The sequence below is a fragment of the Phoenix dactylifera genome, chromosome 1, assembly GCF_051530095.1.
Source record: "Phoenix dactylifera cultivar Ajwa chromosome 1, Ajwa_hap1_PhDact_Kaust_v1.1, whole genome shotgun sequence".
NCBI lineage: Eukaryota > Viridiplantae > Streptophyta > Magnoliopsida > Arecales > Arecaceae > Phoenix > Phoenix dactylifera.
The window spans coordinates 13,107,190-13,127,506 of NC_143190.1; the positions used below are offsets into that span (position 1 = coordinate 13,107,190).

The 20,317-nt window shown below is 34.8% G+C and overlaps 1 protein-coding gene across 2 annotated transcripts; it reads right to left on the bottom strand.

The window, feature by feature from the left end:
• Positions 1 to 299: 299 nt before the first annotated feature.
• On the bottom strand, positions 300 to 19,888 carry LOC103720673 (transcription factor BHLH089-like). Of its 2 annotated transcripts, none has more exons than XM_008810498.5 (6): positions 19,189 to 19,888; positions 2,316 to 2,519; positions 1,961 to 2,026; positions 1,709 to 1,777; positions 1,549 to 1,620; positions 300 to 766 (listed from the first exon to the last, which is right to left on the bottom strand). In XM_008810498.5, exons 1-6 carry the CDS (start codon positions 19,450 to 19,452, stop codon positions 635 to 637), a joined length of 807 nt encoding a protein of 268 aa, XP_008808720.3. In that variant the 5' UTR covers positions 19,453 to 19,888; the 3' UTR covers positions 300 to 634. The 2 variants fall into 2 exon arrangements, with proteins under 2 accessions (XP_008808720.3, XP_008808721.3); XM_008810499.5 differs by having other exon boundaries at positions 2,316 to 2,492; positions 19,189 to 19,605.
• Positions 19,889 to 20,317: the final 429 nt, after the last annotated feature.

Consider the following 20,317-nt stretch of genomic DNA (forward strand, 5'->3'; position numbering starts at 1 on the left):
TAAAACTGCTGATCAACAAATAGAGAATACTGAAAGATCCTGTTATCAAACTAATGGAAGATATTGCCTAAACAAATAAATCAGTGAGACTAGCTGTTCCAATAAAATGTGTGGCCATGCAATATGCCTTGTTCTCAGAGCTGCTTAAAATGCAAACAATTAGTTATCATCTCAGACATTGAAAATGTCATGCAAAATCACAGGGGCAAAAGCATGAAGATTAAGGCAGCAATTTACCTTAAGGTATTGGTATTGAATCTTGCTAGCATATCACACTAATGCAGATTTATCTAAAGAAATTTGAGGACAACAATAATTCCTTAGCCATGTCACAAAGTATAGTAGCACAGTTCTAGTCAGATATGTTCCCGATACACTGAAACACAGAAATTCTATGTCCATAGAGCACATGAAAGGAAGTAACTTAATCTTCCTTCGATGCTAGAAAATGGAGACTACCCCAACTTTTTTCTGTTCATGACCCTATCAACAGACCAGCTCCAAACTGGAAATAAAATCACATTTGGAACATACTTGGTAACTTAGTTGATCTGAAAATAAATATCCTACAATAACAGACAGGATTCATCCTGGTAATCTGCTCTTATTTCCCATAAAAGAGGATTTGCTACAATTATGTCACTCTTTCAAACGCACCACCAACCTGCATATGAAGCCATTCTGTCACTGAACCCTGCCCATACTCCCTTGCTGGCTGCGTGTTGAATGCCAAGCTAGAAGTTGTATCATATGTTTGAGCACCAAACTGGTAAATAAAAGCAACGTGTCAGCCTAATCTCATGATTCAACCCCAAAAAAATATTGTATATCAAAATGGATTTCATATGCGTTTAAGCTAAATGGACAACATGACATGAATTTTGTTATATGTAATGGTTCGGTGATATGTCAGTAATTTTGCCCCTAAATTTGAAATATAAAAATTCTGGGCACTGGTATGGTAGACATGGGCTCTGAAACACAATCTTCGTACACTAGAAACTTGCATGCACACCACCATGCCCTGTCCATGTCCCATGCAAAAATATTGCAGGATGTGGACTAAGTGCATAACCCAGACTAAAGTTAATGCAGCCAAGTGTATGAATTGGATAACCAGCCATGATGCAGGCCTGTTACAGAGATCCATCTGACTCAAATCTCGTGTACACCCTTAGCTAAAGAGTCACAGTCCTACAAGACTGTACCCAGATTATTCAAAGAGAAAGGCTCCATCGTTTATGACCAGCAAGGTATGGAATCAAAACAAGCATATTTATTCAGATCCATTTCTTAAAGAAAATACTTGAGACTTGATATTGTTAGTGATAAATCAAAGTACCAATACTAAGGCCTTAATAACATAACCAAGAAAAAGTGAAAAGTGCTGTTAGATATTTGCCTGATGAAAGCATAGGTAATTGTTGAGGCAATTTCTACAGCCCAACAATTTTCGTAATATGATAATTAAACAGCCAGAAAGATATATTCTTGTCACATATATAGACAGTAAATGAATTTGCTTGATATGCATTTACATCAACTTACATCTTTAAGGGGGAACCCTTCAATGCCAGCATTGATGCGGGAATTAATGGCTTCTAGCTTCATTGATAGGAACTGCGAAATCCAGTATTATTGTAACTACTTTAAAAATAGTGGAAAGTGTACAGGACTCAAGAATGTCAAATGCCCGAGAAATGCGTACCTCAACCTGACGCTGTAATGCCTGGATGTAATTAATTATCTCATCAAGGACTGATGCTTTACCAATTACCTGCTAGCAGGAGCAATTCATAAGCACAAGTTTATATTAGCAAAAGCTAACTCTAACACAGAGAGAAAACTAAGTCATATATATGTTGTAATCAGGAAGAACTTCGGCAAAATAATCACATATAATACCCAGCAACATATATACTTGAGCAGCATAATATGGAATTGTGGCATTAATAAGCACCTTATTACATCCAGGGACTAGATCTTGGAGAATCTTCATTCTTTCGCTTATTTTTTCTCTCCTTGCCTGTGACAATCAACAGATCTCAATCAGTAAAACAGCCTGTTGTGATTTCATGGCACCTAACACCCAAGATCCTATGTTTTTCATCATGAGTCCAATGTTTGACAAAATATGCATGAACAAATAAAAATGAATGGTGTGTGAGTTGTATCATCTCAATGCTATTTCCATAATCCCTTTTAAGAGGAGATTAAAATGTCTTTGAATAGGTATGCTAGTCAAAACGTAGAACTTGAGCAAAAAGAAAAGAAACAAAAGTTTATAAGCTTATAACTATTAGACACATGCTTACTCTCTCAGCGAGGCTGTGGCTGTCAGTTGCTTGACCCCTTCTTGCTCTCACATGGATGTAATCTTGTTTGGCGGACTCAGTGGGTGGAGGATTTTGATCCATGGTCTTGTTGCATGTACCTGAACTTGCCTCAGCCTCCATTTTTAAATTGCTACTTTCATTAGTAGATTTGATGACCTTGAGACATTTAACTTCAGAATCAGTCTGAACCAGAAAAACAATCAAATTAACATCAAAAAGACTGAGATGACCAAACTTACAACTCAACCCAAATCACCCATTATCCCAAAAATATACTCAGCCCTAGGTAACACATCTTTTAATGCTCATTTTCCTAATAGCTGTAGTCTCCAAGTATTCCAAATGTATAGCATAGTCCTCAAATCGCTAAGAATAAATAATTGAAGGAGCCCAAACAACAAGTGAGAATTTAAATGACAAATTTAGGAGGCATTGGGATGAGAAAAGTCTATATATTAGATGGATAAACCTGGCTAGATTCGTGGTCTACTATTGTTTAGATACAGTACATATTAAGTTCGTTAATGCAACCAATCATGAAAACATCATACAATAATTGTTTCACTTAGTAACAAGGTTTCCAAAGGCACATATGAGGATAAGTTATTTGGCTTGTCATTGAAAACTAGACCAAACATAGATTATCAATCTGACCCATGCCATAAAACTGCTCGCAATAATGGGTCTCAGGTAGAGATATTTATTCATCAGCTTGACTTCAGGTCTATTTTTTGGACTTGACCATATTTAGGTCAGGCTTAGGTTGAGGGTTTCTCCACGTGACTAAAATCTGAATTTTCTAGCCCATACATACCCACCAAGCTGCTCAAACCTGCCCAAATAATCAGACTCAAGGGTAGATGATTTCCATAATCAGGTAGTGTTCAAGTTCATTTGTTCTTACCTGATTATAATCAGGTTGCATTCAGTTGAAGGTTTTTTGGACCTGATACAGACCTGACCATGACCAACTCTACCAGTCATGATGCAAGAAATGAATCACAATCATTTATTGCATGTTACTTAATTCTCATAATTGAGGACATTTATATCAAAATCTTGGCCCATTGATACTGACGAGGAGTATGGCTTAAGCTTAACTAGCTCATATGTATTGCTTGTATATCAAAAGACACTAACATCTGGATTACTGATCAGTAATGTAGAACTTGTAACTAGCATAATATGTAATTAACTGTGCCTATCAGAAGCCCAGAAACAAAATAAGAATGAGCATTTGCATCCATAAATAAGTCCTTCTCTACCATTATTCCTATCAAAAGCATTCATGAACATAATAATAAGTTCAGGAGAATGTTCGCACCAGAGAAATTAATGTAGAGATGTTGAGAAATTGTGGCAGAAATCAAAAAGGCACTCCTTAATCTAAGCAAGCATAGCACAAGGTGAATATGTAGAGCAACTTTTGTTTGTCGTTGTGTAGCATATCAAAGCCCTTCCAACAAGAAGATAGGTCTATATATACTGATGACCCAAAGATTGAGTTAAAGATTGATTTTGATGATCACAAAACCTTGAAGTATAATTACTAATGTTTGTGTTGCACGAAGAAAGATAATTTATTTTGCAAGGAACATAGCAAGTTGGAAAAATACAAGAAGGCCTCAAAAGCTCTCAAAAAAAGTTGGAAGAAAGCTTCACTTCATTGGCCCAAGTTTCAAGTTCAAAGGATTCAAGTTGAAGGAGCAAATTCAAAGAAAGATTCAAAAGAATAGTCCTCAAGTCGACTCCGGGAAGTTTAGAGTCGACTCTGGCACTCTAGAGTTTCAAGAAACAGTGCTCGAGTCGACTCCGATACTCTACGAGTCGACTCCGACTGAGAACAAACAAAAAAACAGAAAGTTGATTTTCAGCGCTACAGTGATCTCGAGTCGACTCCAACTTCAGTGCTACAGTGCGGAGCCGACTCCCAGCTACAGTGCCGACAGACTACTATTCACAAGTGACTCCTGTTTCAGCCGAGTCGACTCCTACTTCAGCCGAGTCGACTCCAGCACGCTGGGAGGCATAACGGCTAGTTTTTTCTTGATTCCAACGGCTCTATTTTTGTCTCTAACGGCTAGATTTTTGTTTCCATTCCCTCTAAAGCTATAAAATCAAGAGGAGAGCTAGGAAAGAGGGTATGGAAGTGGGAGAGAACATTTAGGGAAAAGATTTCAAAGAGATTACACGGAAAATCTCCCATAAGCACAAAAGGGCCATTCAAAGTAAAATAGAGAGAAGAAGAGCATCCAAGTGAATCCCAAAGCTTCCTCTCCATCCGTGTGCTGCCTCGGTGATCCTCTACTTCGTGCAAAATCAGAAGAGGGTCCAGTAAAGAAGAAGCCGAGTTCCTCCATCTACAAATTTGTTTGAGGGCTTCTTCCCTTTACTTTACTTGTTTATATTTGCTATATTCGCTTATTTGAGAAGCTTGTACTTGATTTAAACTCTTGCTCTAAATATCTTGTAACTTGATTCAATCAAGGGATTGAATCAAGGGGTTAAGGTTTGTTGGTGAGCCAAAGGGAAAAACCAACGTTGTAAGGTTGTGGTTGGTGAGCCTTTGGAAAAACCAACTGGGTTGACTGTGAACCCGGAAAACAATCGTTGTAAGGTTGTGGTTGGTGAGCCTTTGGGAAAACCAACTGGGTTGGATTGTGAGCCCGTGAAAACAATCGGTTGGTTCTAGTCGGTGAGCCTGTGAAAACCGACCGAGTTCGTTGTGATCTCGCAAAACAACAAGTTGGGTTGTGAGCTTGTAAAACAACCGACTGTAATCTGAGGGATTATAGTGAAATTCCCAAGAGGTCTTGGGGAGTGGATGTAGGTGCTGGGGTGCACCGAACCACTATATATCTTTGTGTTTGTGATGCCTTATTTCTTGCATTTCATGCCTTACATACATACTTGACTGTGTAATATCTCTAGCTTTATTTCCTAATTGAGTATAAGAGATTGTTTAGAACTTTCTTAGCTTTCACTCTATTATTACAATTTACATAGATTAAATTGATCATACAACTATAAGTTAATTTAGGATCAATTGCGTTCTAAAGCCATAGTATAATTGCTCTAGCTTAGTTTGTCACTGCATTACTTATAATTACCTAGAGCTTAAGTAAGTAACATCTTATCATTCCGCTACATTCAATTTAAAGTAAAAAATTAGGAAACACAATTTTTAGAAAACCCAATTCACCCCCCCTCTTGGGTTGTCATCTTGGGCAACAAGTGGTATCAGAGCAGGTGCTCTAAAGTTAATTGTTGATCTCACGATCCAGAGCCAAAGATCATGACAACTCAAATAGATAGTTTTCTAGAAGAGGGACAATTAATTGATAGACCTCCACTATTTAATGGCATAGACTACACATATTGGAAAGCACGCATGCGCATTTTTATTCAATCACAAAACTATTATTTATGGAATATCATAATAAATGACCTTCACACACTCTCTCAAACTGTTAATGAAAAAGACTTAGCACAATTGAATGATAATGCTATGAACATACTATATTGTGCTATCCATGAAACTATATTTAATAAGATTTCTGCATGCTTATCTGCTAAAAAAATCTGGGATACTTTAAAAAATATTTATGATAAATCTCAGATTAGCTCACATGTGCATCAATTACATACTAACAGTGAGACTGCAGAATCTCCCTTATCAGCCGAGTCGACTCCCAGTTTGTCCGAGTCGACTCCTAGAGGAAAACAGTCTGAAAGGCAGAGACTCATATTTTCAGACCCTGTCAGCGAGTCGACTCCAGAAAGATTCGAGTCGACTCCGATGGTTGCCGAGTCGACTCCCGACGTTTCCGAGTCGACTCCTAAGGGTAACAGAAGAAAGACAGAACGATGTATTTCAGACCCTACAACCGAGTCGACTCCAGAAGGTTACGAGTCGACTCCGAAGTTTGGCGAGTCGACTCCTAGTTACGTCCGAGTCGACTCTCAGAAGAAAGCAAGACTAAAAGGCAAAGAACCAACTTCGGGGACTCTGAGAGCCGAGTCGACTCCAAGCGCTCTAGAGTCGACTCCCAAGTCAGCCGAGTCGACTCCAAAACGATCCGAGTCGACTCCGAGGCAGTTCAGCTCCAAAAAACTACAAAAGGAAACTAACTTGTGCTTTATGGCACAAGAAGATAAGGTAAAATCTGAATCTACTTTTACATCAAATGATTCTCAAGAAGAATTCCCTTATGATGAATTATTAAATGCTTTTCATGATTTGTATGGTGAATGTAGAAAATTAGCTATAAAGAATAAAAATCTTAAGAAACTAAATCTGAAAATTTTAAAAGAAAGAAATTCTATTGCTGAAATATATGACAAACTAAATTCTGAAAATGAAAGCTTAAGGTTAAATTTAGAACAATTGATTCAGAAAAATCAGAATTTAATTAAAGAAAATCAAAACTTAAGTGAAGAAATTAACCAATCAAAATCTCTTATTAACAAATTCACTGTAAGTTCAGAACGATTAAAATTGATGTTTGAAAGCCAATATGTTGCTTATGATAAATCAAAACTTGGCTTGACTCCTTTACTTAACAATAAATCTCTAGAGAAAAAGGTTATCAATGCATCAAGCAAACCATTAAATAAGATAACTTATTTCAAACATGAAAAGAATGGGCATAACAACTTTTTCCATCGCTCTAACATAATTAAATCAAATGGTAAAGTTATTACTATTAAACAGATTTGGGTTCCAAAAGGAACCATATGTCCTAACTCTCAAGGACCCAAGCAATCTTGGGTACCCAAAATGAAAATATGAGGATGTAGACATAGGTGTGCCAAGATACCCATGGAACAAATAGAACTTTCATACAAATGGGTGCTCTAGACACACGTCAAAAATGAAACTTAAAATATACTTATGAAAAGTAATTTTAAATAAAAAAATAATAATAATGCAATCAGTAATCCTTGCATCTCATCATTATTTTTGCTTTAGTATTTAATTAAAATTTGAATTGCAAGTATTGATCAATTTTGTGATATAAAAAATACTTTTAGAAATATAATCAAATCACTTCATTTTATAGTATGCTTTACTCACTATTGGATAAGTTGCTAAATGATTAATCAATTTATTAAGAATAACTCTATGAATTCTCTATATGCTTGATTGAGAGTTTTTATCTATGGCATTATTGTTTATTGATCATAGATATGATAATGTGTACTTGGTATGCTTTTGAATATATGCACTATGAATACCAAGATTAAAGAAACCATCTTTGGCATATAAAATCAACTCATGCTAGTATGTACTTAATCTCAAAAGACCTTGCCATTGCCTTACTTAGATTATCTTCTGAAAGGTCAAAGTTTGCTATGCATGTTAACTAAGGAAACAAACAAGAATCAATTTCTAAATCTAAAGATGTTGTTTCCATCACTAAGTTTTCAAAAGCTTACATTGGATTTGTTCTTGGCAAATAAAATTGAAATATTTTCTGTATTTGCTAAATCTTGTAAAAGTGTTTCAAATGATAAAGGTTTCCAAACTGTGAAGGTATCATGGCACAGTGTTGAAAACCAAAATCCTGATAAAGTTTATACAGAAATTAATTATTTCAGCACCAAGGACACCTTAAGTAAAATAGGGTTAATAGAATTCTTGAAGAAATGAAAAAGACAATTGTGTATGATAGTCATCTACTTAAATAATTTTTAAAAGCTATCATCACTGCTTGTCATACATATGATTTCTATTAGATCTATTTTTTGATGAAAACTCCTTTTGATCTTCTGAAAAATGGAAAATGAACCATTGCATATCTTTCATATTTTTCAGTCATACACGTTATGCTTGATATGTTCTTTTGAAAATAATGCCAAATCTGATAAAGATACTTCTATCTTTGGATATCATTCATCAAGCAATGCATATAGAATATTCAATGAAAAGATCCTAGTTGTAGAAATATCAATTCATTTTATTCTTTATGAGACTAATGATCTTTCATCAAGTCACTAAAATCAGATTATATGTGTATATGTTAATCTTTTTGCTTGCATATAACAATCTAAAACTAAAACACCTTAAGAAGAATGAGCAAGATTATAATTGGTCAAGTTAAACTAAATCATTTTTTAAAAGAGAGAGAATTTGAAATCTTGCCGATAAAATCGGAAAACTTGTTAATAATTAGAACCAAATTGAGTTTTCAGAAATGCACTTAATGAAGAAAAATTGGTGACTACTAAAAGATTCAATCAAGAAAAGATGAATTAGATCTTGATGAAATCCTTGCATGATTAGAAGTAAAGATCACCATTATCATTTGCTTGCTTCATGAGCTTTATATTCTGTCAAATGAATGTGTAGAATGCACTCCTATGTGGTTATTTCATTAAAAAGGAGATCTATGTTAAATAACCACCATATTTGAAAACACTCATTACAAATATGTTAAAGCAATATATAATTTGGAACAAGCATCAAAAGCATGATATAAAAGCTTAAGTAACCTTTTTGATAGAAAGTAATAGTGATAAATCTATACATCAAAAAGAAGAATTTGTGATATCTTATTTGCTCAAAGTATGCATTGATGACATCATTTTTGGTTCTACTAATGAAGAGTTATATGAAGATTTTACTTAGCTCATGTAAGGTGAGTTTGAAATATGTATGATAAATGAATTAACATCTTCTCTCAAACTCCAAATTAAGACAAACAAGAAAGGGGATCTTCATTGACCAAAGTTAGTCCACAAGAAAACTCTTATAGAAGATTGGCATGAAGAAGGTATGTCTATGACCCCATCTTGTAGAATTTGAAAAGGATGAACAAAGTAGATCTATTGTTTTAAAGCTGTATTGAAGCATAATAGAATAATTATTTTATCATGCAGCTAGTAGACCAGATTGTATGCTCATTATGTGACCTTGTGCAAGACTTCAATCTAACTTTAATGAATCATATTTTATTGATAACAAATAAATCATAATCAGAATTTTGATAGAAACAACTGTTTAAGATAAAGTTGATTAAAACTTAGCTAACATGTCTTATTAATAATTATCTTAAGCAAATAGAATCTAAGCTCAATTGATTCTGAAAATAAAAAATTGATTTGACCTTGATAAATCTTCCTATTGCTTCACATGCTTGTCTTTGAACCTTCTTGGTTAATGAAACTATCTCTTAAGTTCAAGTGACATGTGTTTGCTTATATTTGACAATCTCTTGAGTAAAATGACTCAACATACAATTGTTGTCATATCTTACGATTGAGTCACCTAGTTAAGAAATATGCTATATGAATGTTTTGTATCTTGAAGAAACTAATGACTTTCCTTCAAGAAAGAAAAGAATTTTGTTAATAATGCAGGATCCTTGAGCAAGAAAATGAGAGATTTCAACTTGAAGGATATCTCCATGTAAGATACAATAAACATTCACCTGCAAACAAGAGAGAGGACCTTCTTCAGCCAAAAGTTCATACATAAGAAATCTAGTAGGTATCTGACTTGAAGAATGCAGAATGAATCGGTAATTTTAGAGACCTCTCTCATAAATTAGCTAAGCAAAGTCAATAACTTAAATCTTATTGTGGCATGATTAAAATCTTTAAATATTTATGTCTAGATATCATGTCTATATATGCATTAATTGACTTATGCTTTTAGAAATTGTTTCATGGTTTGCTCAAACTAAAATATTTCTTTGCCTATATCATAACCATGAAATACACAAGTATATGCATAAAATTTTTATTTAAAATAACTTGTGAGAAGTTATGAATCCTTGAGCACAATGAAAATGTTGTTTGCATGATATACATCTATATGATACATAAGATTATTTCTTTATTCTGCTCTTTCATGTAAATTACTTGAGAATAACAAAAAGAGAGAGAGATAAAGAAAAGAAAATGGATATTATTCAAGAGATGAAAAATCTAAGCAAAGGCAAGTACTCCAATCTTAAGGAAAAGCAAAACAAGCATAATATATTCGGCACATTTGGAAGGAATAAAATCCATAATTAATTACACTTAAACAGGGAGAGTTTGAAGTGAACATTTTAACCTTTCTATATTGCTCATCATAGGGATGGTGCCAATGGGGAGGCTAGTGGTAGTACCCGGCACTATTTGACCCAACTATTCGGTGTAGGGCATATTAGGGACGGCACAAGAGGGAGGCTAGTGGTAGTACCTCGTGCCCCTTCCCAACTCCACCGGATAGGGAGCAAATAGAGTATAGAGCATAAGAAAGTAAAAATGAAAGACAAAGTTAATGAAAGTATATAAGAAGAATCAAGTCATTTTTTTTAAATCACTTGAAAACACAATTTAAGGATGAAATCAATGCAAGATTATATTTAAATAGGGAGAGTTTATTTGAAAAGAATTGATTTTGATCCTTGACATGCTTGTTCTTATTATTTTAATGCATGACTTAACACATAATATATTTTGCATGTGGCATGATGTCTTGAATTATGGGTTCTCAATATTTTGTAATGCTTCATGCTTGGATAATTTGATTGAATGTTCGGAATACTACATAAATTTTTTTTTTGATATTATTGAAAAGAAATTTCAGATTTGTCGTTCACAATCATTGTTAAAATCTGAAAGGTGAATAAATTTGTAAAAAGAAGAAGAGAAGGATATCTCTATTTAGGCAAAATGAATTGAGTTTGTTTTATCCTTCAACTTGCTTAACTTTGGTATATAATGTTCTAATTCATACCAAAACTCAACATAAATACAAATATTCTGAATATGCTCTTATATGTTTGAAATATGTGTTTTCAATCGTAATAATTTAAGATGAGCTACAATGTGAAAGATACATATCTCAAATTATGACTTTGAAAGCCTCTATTGAAAATCTTTATGAAATTCAGAATTTGATTTTGTATAAAAGCTTAAACTCAATATGATTTCTAAATAAAATCTTAACTTAAGAAAAATAGAATAATTCGATGATCTTTAAAGTGTACTAAAGATCTGAAATATATCATTATAAAGTGTACCCAATATAATGCCTTGATTGCTTGCCCCGATACGCATCTGAAACATATCATTTCTAATCTTTAAAGTGTACTAATATTGGTCCAAATGATGTGTCTTTCGATGATCTTGATTGCAAACAAATATTTTTTTTAAATATATGATTTCATTTTGATATTAAAAATTTATTGGGCTTCATATGTACATTGCTGAAAAACTATGATTAAGAAATTGAGATCTATAACTATATATATATATATATATTATTAAAAGAGTGAATGATCTTAAGTCTAGAAATATTTCAGCTCACTTAAATGACTCTTAAAAGAAAGAAAATGTAAGTGCTTTTGAAAGAATTTGAGCTTCAAATGAATCATTTTCTGATTAATATTTCAGTACATTTTCTCAAAGATTAAGAGGAAGCATAACTGGTTCTTGAAAGATTAAAAAGAGTGATTGCTATAAATTTTGAATAGTTCTAGATTACTCTACATTCTCGATATCATAGAATTTCAGTTTTATTCACGCTTGTCATTAAAATCTGAAATTCAACAAAAGAAAAGAATGATTAAAGAGGAATGCATCTTTTGAGGGGGGGCTTTAGATATTCAGTATCTTATCCTAAAGTTACTTTAATTTGATGCATACCTTGATTTTTATGGATTGATTTTGATGAACCTCCTTATATAGCAAGACTTGCTTTAATTATATAATAAGTTTATACCTTGAGATGAGTTCTATAAAGGCTGTCTTATCTCAAATCTTGAGTCTTATGAAAATAAGCTGAAACTTATAGAAAATATATTTTTGAGATTGACAATTTTATTGAACATTATCTTCAAATTCTAAACTCTTAAATGGAACGATCAATTAAGGAGGAGAAAGAAAATTTCAGAAGGAGAGATCTTATGGAACTTAATCGCATAAATCTATAACTAAAGGAGAGAGACAGAATACTAAATGAAAAGTGATCCTACTCTCCAATATGTATCATCTGAAATTTAAATCTGAAAATCTTTATGATACACCTTGAGGCTTGTTATTTGGTTAATATATCTTATGCATAAATCATGAACCAAATTGCAAGTCAAACAGATCTTAAGAGCCTCTAACTTAATGAAAAAGGGAGAGAATAATGTGTTGAATTTTCTTGAGTATCTCTCAGAAAATCTATTTTGGAATTCACTAATGAGTCCTAATTGGCTTGCTCTTTAGAACTTCAATTTTGTGCCAATTCATATTTTTATGTATCAAATTGTGCTTATTTTTTAAGGAATAAAAGAATAAAGTCTTTAAAAGAGCTTTAAAAGAACCTTCAAAGCTTTGAACTTTATGTATACTCTAAGATATATCATAAATTGCATGAATTCATATTTTGGTATTTATGCCACAATATTTTTACACCATAAAAGAACTTTGCAATCATACTTAATATATTGGGCAAAAGATCTTAAATGAACAAGCTTTCATACTTATTATTGAAGAGAGGTCAGATTTCCATTCGTGCTTTCCTTGAATATTATTTGTGGTACTTCTTGAATTAACTTAAGAAAGTTTCCACCTACACTTGATTTGAAAACTATCTTTGGAACCACATTCGATGTGTTCTCATTATAATTGGCTCTGATCTATGCTCATTAATCTTTTTCTAACATTATTGCCTTGAGTTATATGATTCATATTCTTGCAATAATTTGACATGCAAATCAGAGTATAAAAAGAAAAAGACATATTTGAGTATTCTTATCTTTGTGCTTAATGTTTCATTATATTACAACCTTTTTGATGTTGTCAAAAAGGGGGAGAAATATCTGATTATATGCTCATAATGCTTTATGTTTTGAATTCAATACAAATCAGCTTAAATTGAAATATGTTGATTGTGTTAAGCTGATTAAATCTAAAGCATTATCATGAAGTATGTTTTAAATATATATGTTTTCTACTTCATGCAACTTAGCTATGCATTAGTTCTAGAACACAATATATTTTATATTGCACATACTCCAAGTTTTGTCATCATCAAAAAGGGGGAGACTGATGACCCAAAGATTGAGTTAAAGATTGATTTTGATGATCACAAAACCTTGAAGTATAATTACTAATGTTTGTATTGCAAGAAGAAAGATAATTTATTTTGCAAGGAACATAGCAAGTTGGAAAAATACAAGAAGACCTCAAAAGCTCTCAAAAAAAGTTGGAAGAAAGCTTCACTTCATTGGCCCAAGTTTCAAGTTCAAAGGATTCAAGTTGAAGGAGCAAATTCAAAGAAAGATTCAAAAGAATAGTCCTCGAGTCGACTCCAGGAAGTTTAGAGTCGACTCTGGCACTCTAGAGTTTCAAGAAACAGTGCTCGAGTCGACTCCGATATTCTACGAGTCGACTCCGACTGAGAACAAACAAAAAAACAGAAAGTTGATTTTCAGCGCTACAGTGATCTCGAGTCGACTCCAACTTCAGTGCTACAGTGCGGAGCCGACTCCCAGCTACAGTGCCGACAGACTACTATTCACAAGTGACTCCTGTTTCAGCCGAGTCGACTCCTACTTCAGCCGAGTCGACTCCAGCACGCTGGAAGGCATAACGGCTAGTTTTTTCTTGATTCCAACGGCTCTATTTTTGTCTCTAACGGCTAGATTTTTGTTTCCACTCCCTCTAAAGCTATAAAATCAAGAGGAGAGCTAGGGAAGAGGGTATGGAAGTGGGAGAGAACATTTAGGGAAAAGATTTCAAAGAGATTACACGGAAAATCTCCCATAAGCACAAAAGGGCCATTCAAAGTAAAATAGAGAGAAGAAGAGCATCCAAGTGAATCCCAAAGCTTCCTCTCCATCCGTGTGCTGCCTCGGTGATCCTCTACTTCGTGCAAAATCAGAAGAGGGTCCAGTAAAGAAGAAGCCGAGTTCCTCCATCTACAAATTTGTTTGAGGGCTTCTTCCCTTTACTTTACTTGTTTATATTTGCTATATTCGCTTATTTGAGAAGCTTGTACTTGATTTAAACTCTTGCTCTAAATATCTTGTAACTTGATTCAATCAAGGGATTGAATCAAGGGGTTAAGGTTTGTTGGTGAGCCAAAGGAAAAAACCAACGTTGTAAGGTTGTGGTTGGTGAGCCTTTGGGAAAACCAACTGGGTTGACTGTGAACCCGGAAAACAATCGTTGTAAGGTTGTGGTTGGTGAGCCTTTGGAAAAACCAACTGGGTTGGATTGTGAGCCCGTGAAAACAATCGGTTGGTTCTAGTCGGTGAGCCTGTGAAAACCGACCGAGTTCGTTGTGATCTCGCAAAACAACAAGTTGGGTTGTGAGCTTGTAAAACAACCGACTGTAATCTGAGGGATTATAGTGAAATTCCCAAGAGGTCTTGGGGAGTGGATGTAGGTGCTGGGGTGCACCGAACCACTATATATCTTTGTGTTTGTGATGCCTTATTTCTTGCATTTCATGCCTTACATACATACTTGACTGTGTAATATCTCTAGCTTTATTTCCTAATTGAGTATAAGAGATTGTTTAGAACTTTCTTAGCTTTCACTCTATTCTTACAATTTACATAGATTAAATTGATCATACAACTATAAGTTAATTTAGGATCAATTGCGTTCTAAAGCCATAGTATAATTGCTCTAGCTTAGTTTGTCACTGCATTACTTATAATTACCTAGAGCTTAAGTAAGTAACATCTTATCATTCCGCTACATTCAATTTAAAGTAAAAAATTAGGAAACACAATTTTTAGAAAACTCAATTCACCCCCCCTCTTGGGTTGTCATCTTGGGCAACATATACCATTATCAATAGTAGAAGACATTATGAGATACTATACTATTACTTTCCAAGATATTTCACAAAGATTTCCATTGTTCAATAATGATCAAGATAAGATATTTATGGTGGCTAACTAATTCAATAAGCTAGCATGTTCAATACCATGTAAGAAGACTATCACTAAGAGGAAGAATCCAAGCTATTATCTTAAAATGTTTGGAAAAAATTTAGTCTTCTGGGGGATGAGTTATACCAGGTTAAAGCAGAGCAGCACCTTCCACTAGCAGAGATATGAGCAAAGAGAGGTTTTAGAAAGGAAACTGCTTCATCTTTGAGGTAGTTATCCTAGCTAATAAAAACCTATGACAATATTGGCATCATCAACAACATGAAAATAATAAGGTCATTTATATGTTAGCTCAAAAGGTGTCTTTTGAAGTAATGTTTGGTCAACTAGAACAAGTGTCTTATAGGTGAAGGTCAAATGACACAGAGGAGAGCTAGTATAAGCTCAAAAGTTTCCACAGAAAATCAGCAAGTGCATCTGGAGCTTGAGATGCAACAACAATGTCATGGTAAAAGTATAAAGTTCAGCACAACTGAAGTCCAAATTCAAGACTGTAAGATGGTTTTGATTCATCAAGATGAAATGCAATCAAGGAGAAACAAGAAGCTGAAGCCAATACACCATGAGCCCATCAAAATTCTAAAGAAGGTTAAGGAGAAAGTTTTAGTTTAATATACCAGAACATCAATGTAGAGGATTTCATGTTGTGGGAATTTTCTGCAAGGTGGTTGAATGTTTAATATACCCACCATAAGCCAATCCACCATAGCAAGTTGCATGTTTTCCATTTGCGTATGACTAATGGGAGAAGCAAGAAAAATCTCAGGTTCAGAACTGTGGACTGAAAAGAAAGGAAAAAGAAAGGAACAATAAAAGGAACTAAATTCCTAAATCCAGGGATCAACAACAGCACTAGACAATTAAATAGAAGGTCTAGAATGGGTTTCAGGTGCATAAAACGGCTGATCTTTCAATAGACTGAACCATATCCTCGTTTGACCTAACGGTGGCAAAAGACAACAAACCTGATAAAGAAACCCAACCTAACCCTATGTGCGCTGAGTTTGGCCAAGGTTCTTTTCAGTTTGAATCAGATAGGTCACAATTTTTTTTTTTTTTAACTCGGATTTTAAATGATTCATGCACAAGTTGGAGCTTTTATCCAACTCAGGTATTTTGACTTGGATTCTAAATGGGAAGAGGAATATTGGAAGAAAAGAAAGAATGAGATGGCATCTACTTCTACAAGAGAACAAAATGAAGAATGGCATATATGAATGCCTAAATTTTCCCTTTTAGCAATGTGACACCAGCATTTGCAAATATATAGAGTGGGTGAAATGCCAATAAGTAGACAAACAAGCTAAGGCAGCTCAACTCTGTCTCATTTTCCCTCATTATTAATCAGATTAAAGAGCCCTACCTCTTGCTATGGGTGTACACAAGCTAGGAAGGTAGAACAAATCCCTAATCTTAGTTGCTTTAAAGCTTGGACTTGCAGGTCGGGCATGGGATTGTCATCACAAGCCCTTTGTACCTTGGTAGTACCTATAGAACGACAAAAACAGTAATTAAGAAAGACAAAACATTATGACTCCTGGCATACTTCTAAAAGATTGAGCTTGGCATTTGAATTGACATTCAGGTGGCCACCTATCTTTGAGGGAGTTGGAAGCCGTCATATATAGATCTTTGATAGAATCTTTATAAACCTTTCCATGCAAGTACACTGCAAGATTGTTGTTTCAGAGATTTGTATTACTTTGAAACTTGGGTTGCTCAGAGGCATATAATTAGAAAAGTTTGTAGGAGCCTTAGCACTCCTAGAACATCTATGCATGCTGAAATGCTTATTGATCAATAGACACTTCAATAGTTGCTATGAACATTGATTTTAAATGAATGATATAAAAAAGGTTCACCAGCAATGAATTGATTAGATATGTTGGTAAGTCAAGCTTAATCAAGTTAAACCCGACCAGGCCAAGATATTCTCAAGCTTGGATCACTTACTAAAAAAGTTAGCCTTATTTAACCAAAAACGAGTTACTAAAGGTTCACTTAATTAACAGTCTTACTTTCCTAAGTGATGTTCAGGCTCGAGAAGAAGCAATTCCTGATAAGATCATCACTATAAAAGTAGGTGAAGCTTGGTAAAAGCCTGGTCCAGCCCAAGCCAGACAACATGCATCCTTACTTCCATTTCTCTTTCTATTCCAAATACAAGAAACCTTTTTATTATAAATCATTTAAACATTTCTAGACTGCTTTAGAAGTTTCAAATTCCCAGTATGTTAACTTTTTTCTCGATTTAAGAATGCACTCTCCTCTTTTACAACCTCTCCTTCACTTTAACATCCCAAGAACCACTCTCCTTATGCATTCTGGATCCCATCATATTTCAAACCTAATAGGAAAAAGGGGGGAGGAAAAAGAGAAAACATCAAGGTTGAAAGTGATTTGAGTTGTCAAGGAGCCCATTATCAGAACAAAGCTTTAAAAACCACGACCTATCAAATGGTTCGCAGCTTATGTCAGATTTTGCTAGAAATGCCGGTGCTATATTAATACTTGTCTACTAAGACAAGCTTCAGCGAAGTTGTATGACTTCTCTGTAGTGCATGTTGCAGCTTCCATTATTAAGACCTAGTGACACCAAACAATTTCCTCTCCTGCAAAAGGTAGGAATAGTTATTGGCTCAATTTCACATCAAAACAGATTGTAACACAAGCAGCGAACCATTCGCTGGGGCATCATTCATTAATAGTGTGAGTGGTTTTGGCCCCTTGTTGACGCATGCTATTATTTCTTTTCATTCTCTTAGTTGACATGATTGATCAAATGAAATCATAATTTAAAGGTCTGAGGAGGATGCCTTAAAAGAATGCTCAGTTCCAACTTAAAAAAAACCCAACCCTTTTGTGGTTTAGCAGCTGCCTGAGAAATACGACCATCAGAAGTAATATAAAAAAAGGTTTTCTCTAATTAGAGGATCATCTCTACTAAGTGTCGTGTCTAGGCTCTCACCCTGAGTTGGCTTACCAAGATGAGTTACTTTGTTAAAAGCATATTACTTGCACGAGATTTAGAACTTCCATGAGTAGCCCCCGTCTGCAATTAGGGGTTTAAATATCAGTCTATAGTTTGGCTTATAAATGCTATATAGGACCTTAATAGCATAACACGAACCTTCATATCTTTAGGTATTCACAGATAACACATATCGGATAATCTAGCTAGCGCTAAGACATTTATGCTGTATAATTCATAAGACAGTTATAGAGTGCATTTACTGCTTCCTATTTACGGAAAAAAAAGGAGTAGCACAAAATATGAAGGAAAAAAAAAAAAAAACAGATCTCAAATTGATTAGAGATGTTCATTTTTTTTCCATTTTACAGAAAACCCAATTAGATTGGTTAAATTAGCCATAGGATGATATATCAGTGGATTCTTCACAAGAACAGTGAATACCAAATAAAGAGCATGAACGATTATGTCTTCAAATAAAGGCACCTCCAAAGCCTAGGAATCATTTACGTACAGAATAAAAGTGTCATAGCTGTCAACCAAAAAAAAATTGCTGGTTTGTACAGGGAGAAGACTAGTGCAGCCTGATTCAAATTAAAGTTAAGGTACCACATCACTGGATGTCATTATCCAACAAGAAAACCAAGAAAGGTAACATGTCCTAATCAGCAGCTAGGAAATAATTAAATAAACAAGCAATCTATCACTATCCAACACAGATCAATCAACCATAACCACAGCATACCATAAATATGTTCAATTTTGAAAAAGGAAAAGAAAAAACGACTCATAACCTTCTAAAAATCCAATCTTTTGATACTCTGCCCCGAAATTACACTCAAAAAATCCCCTAAATAACCACTCCGGACATCGATTTCTTAAAAACCACACACGGATCACAGAATCAATTCAAGTTATTTGACTCTATAGAATTCCTAACATCCAAGAACACTTCAATTACTCCAAGAACTAAACAGAATTATATAATTACCAACTCATTGCCACTGCTGGTCGAGGCGAGCTTGGACGACTCATCCTCGGAAGCCGAATCCCTCCGCTTCCTCCTCCCCCGGCTCCCGCCGCTCTGCTCGGTAACCGTGGACTCATCCAGCGACACATCCCGGTTCCCGACGGCGGCGACCTCCGGTTCGGGAACCATCCGCCCAACTCTCGGCCCTGACTGTGGCGCTCCGACCGTCGGGAACTGCCACATCTCCGGCAGCGGCACCTGCGACACGAGCAAAGGCGGATCCATCGCTACAATGCTCTGAACCCTCTCGATCCCGCTTCACATAGCCCGAAATCCCCCTCTATCAGATCATCCGATGGTGAAGTAAAACCCAGATCCGTGCCTCCAAGAAGCTGACGGTGCTCGCAAACTCGAGAAAGGGGGAAATGAAGGAAAGATTGGGGGCCCTATTTAGTTTCTGTTTATTATTGGTACGAGCTGGATGGGTTTTCGTTTGGTTCCCTTTGTTGGTGCGTTAAATTGAGTGAATATATGAAGGACGTTCCTAATTTACCATATAGAGAGAGAGATATTTTATAGAGGGTTGGCAGGAAGTTTATTGGGGACCAAACTATTTTTTATAAATAGAAATAAAAAAATATAGGATACCTCCTCAACTTAGGTCAATCTTAGAGACGCCTTCTCGATTTTAAAATTTTCAAACAAATTCTTCTAGGTTTCCAAACTATTTTAGATTGGTTCTATTTATGTTTGTTAAATGAGTACTATCACATGGCAATCGCATGATAACATAAAATTATATTATCGCTGAGGTACCCTTGGTATCATAAATGATAGTGTCCGGATTTAAATAATGGATAGGAAGTACAATGTATCTTTCACATGAAAGAATGACTCACCATTTTTTGTGCGAATCCACCGTTGGATCACCTACTGCATAGATTTCAAAGTGCTCCTAACTTTTTTATTTATCCATTTGCATAGATCTCAAAGCAACAATCATTCTTCCACTTGCGTAGATCTTAAAGCGACTAATGGATGATTTGAATTATTCATCCATTTGCACAAATATCAAAGCAATCAATGGATAATCAGTATTACTCATCCACTTGAACAAATCTCAAAGTGGTTGCATGGATAATAAAGAGTA

What these genes read in the sequence shown, in the direction of transcription:
- LOC103720673 (XM_008810498.5), bottom strand. Translation starts at nt 19,452, where the DNA reads ATGGATCCGCCTTTGCTCGTGTCGCAGGTGCCGCTGCCGGAGATGTGG. An exon ending in GCCACAGCCTCGCTGAGAGA is followed by an intron (nt 2,027 to 2,315) that starts GTAAGCATGTGT and finishes TGATTGTCACAG; the next exon opens with GCAAGGAGAGAAAAAATAAG. An exon ending in AAGGGTTCCCCCTTAAAGAT is followed by an intron (nt 767 to 1,548) that starts GTAAGTTGATGT and finishes TTTATTTACCAG; the next exon opens with TTTGGTGCTCAAACATATGA.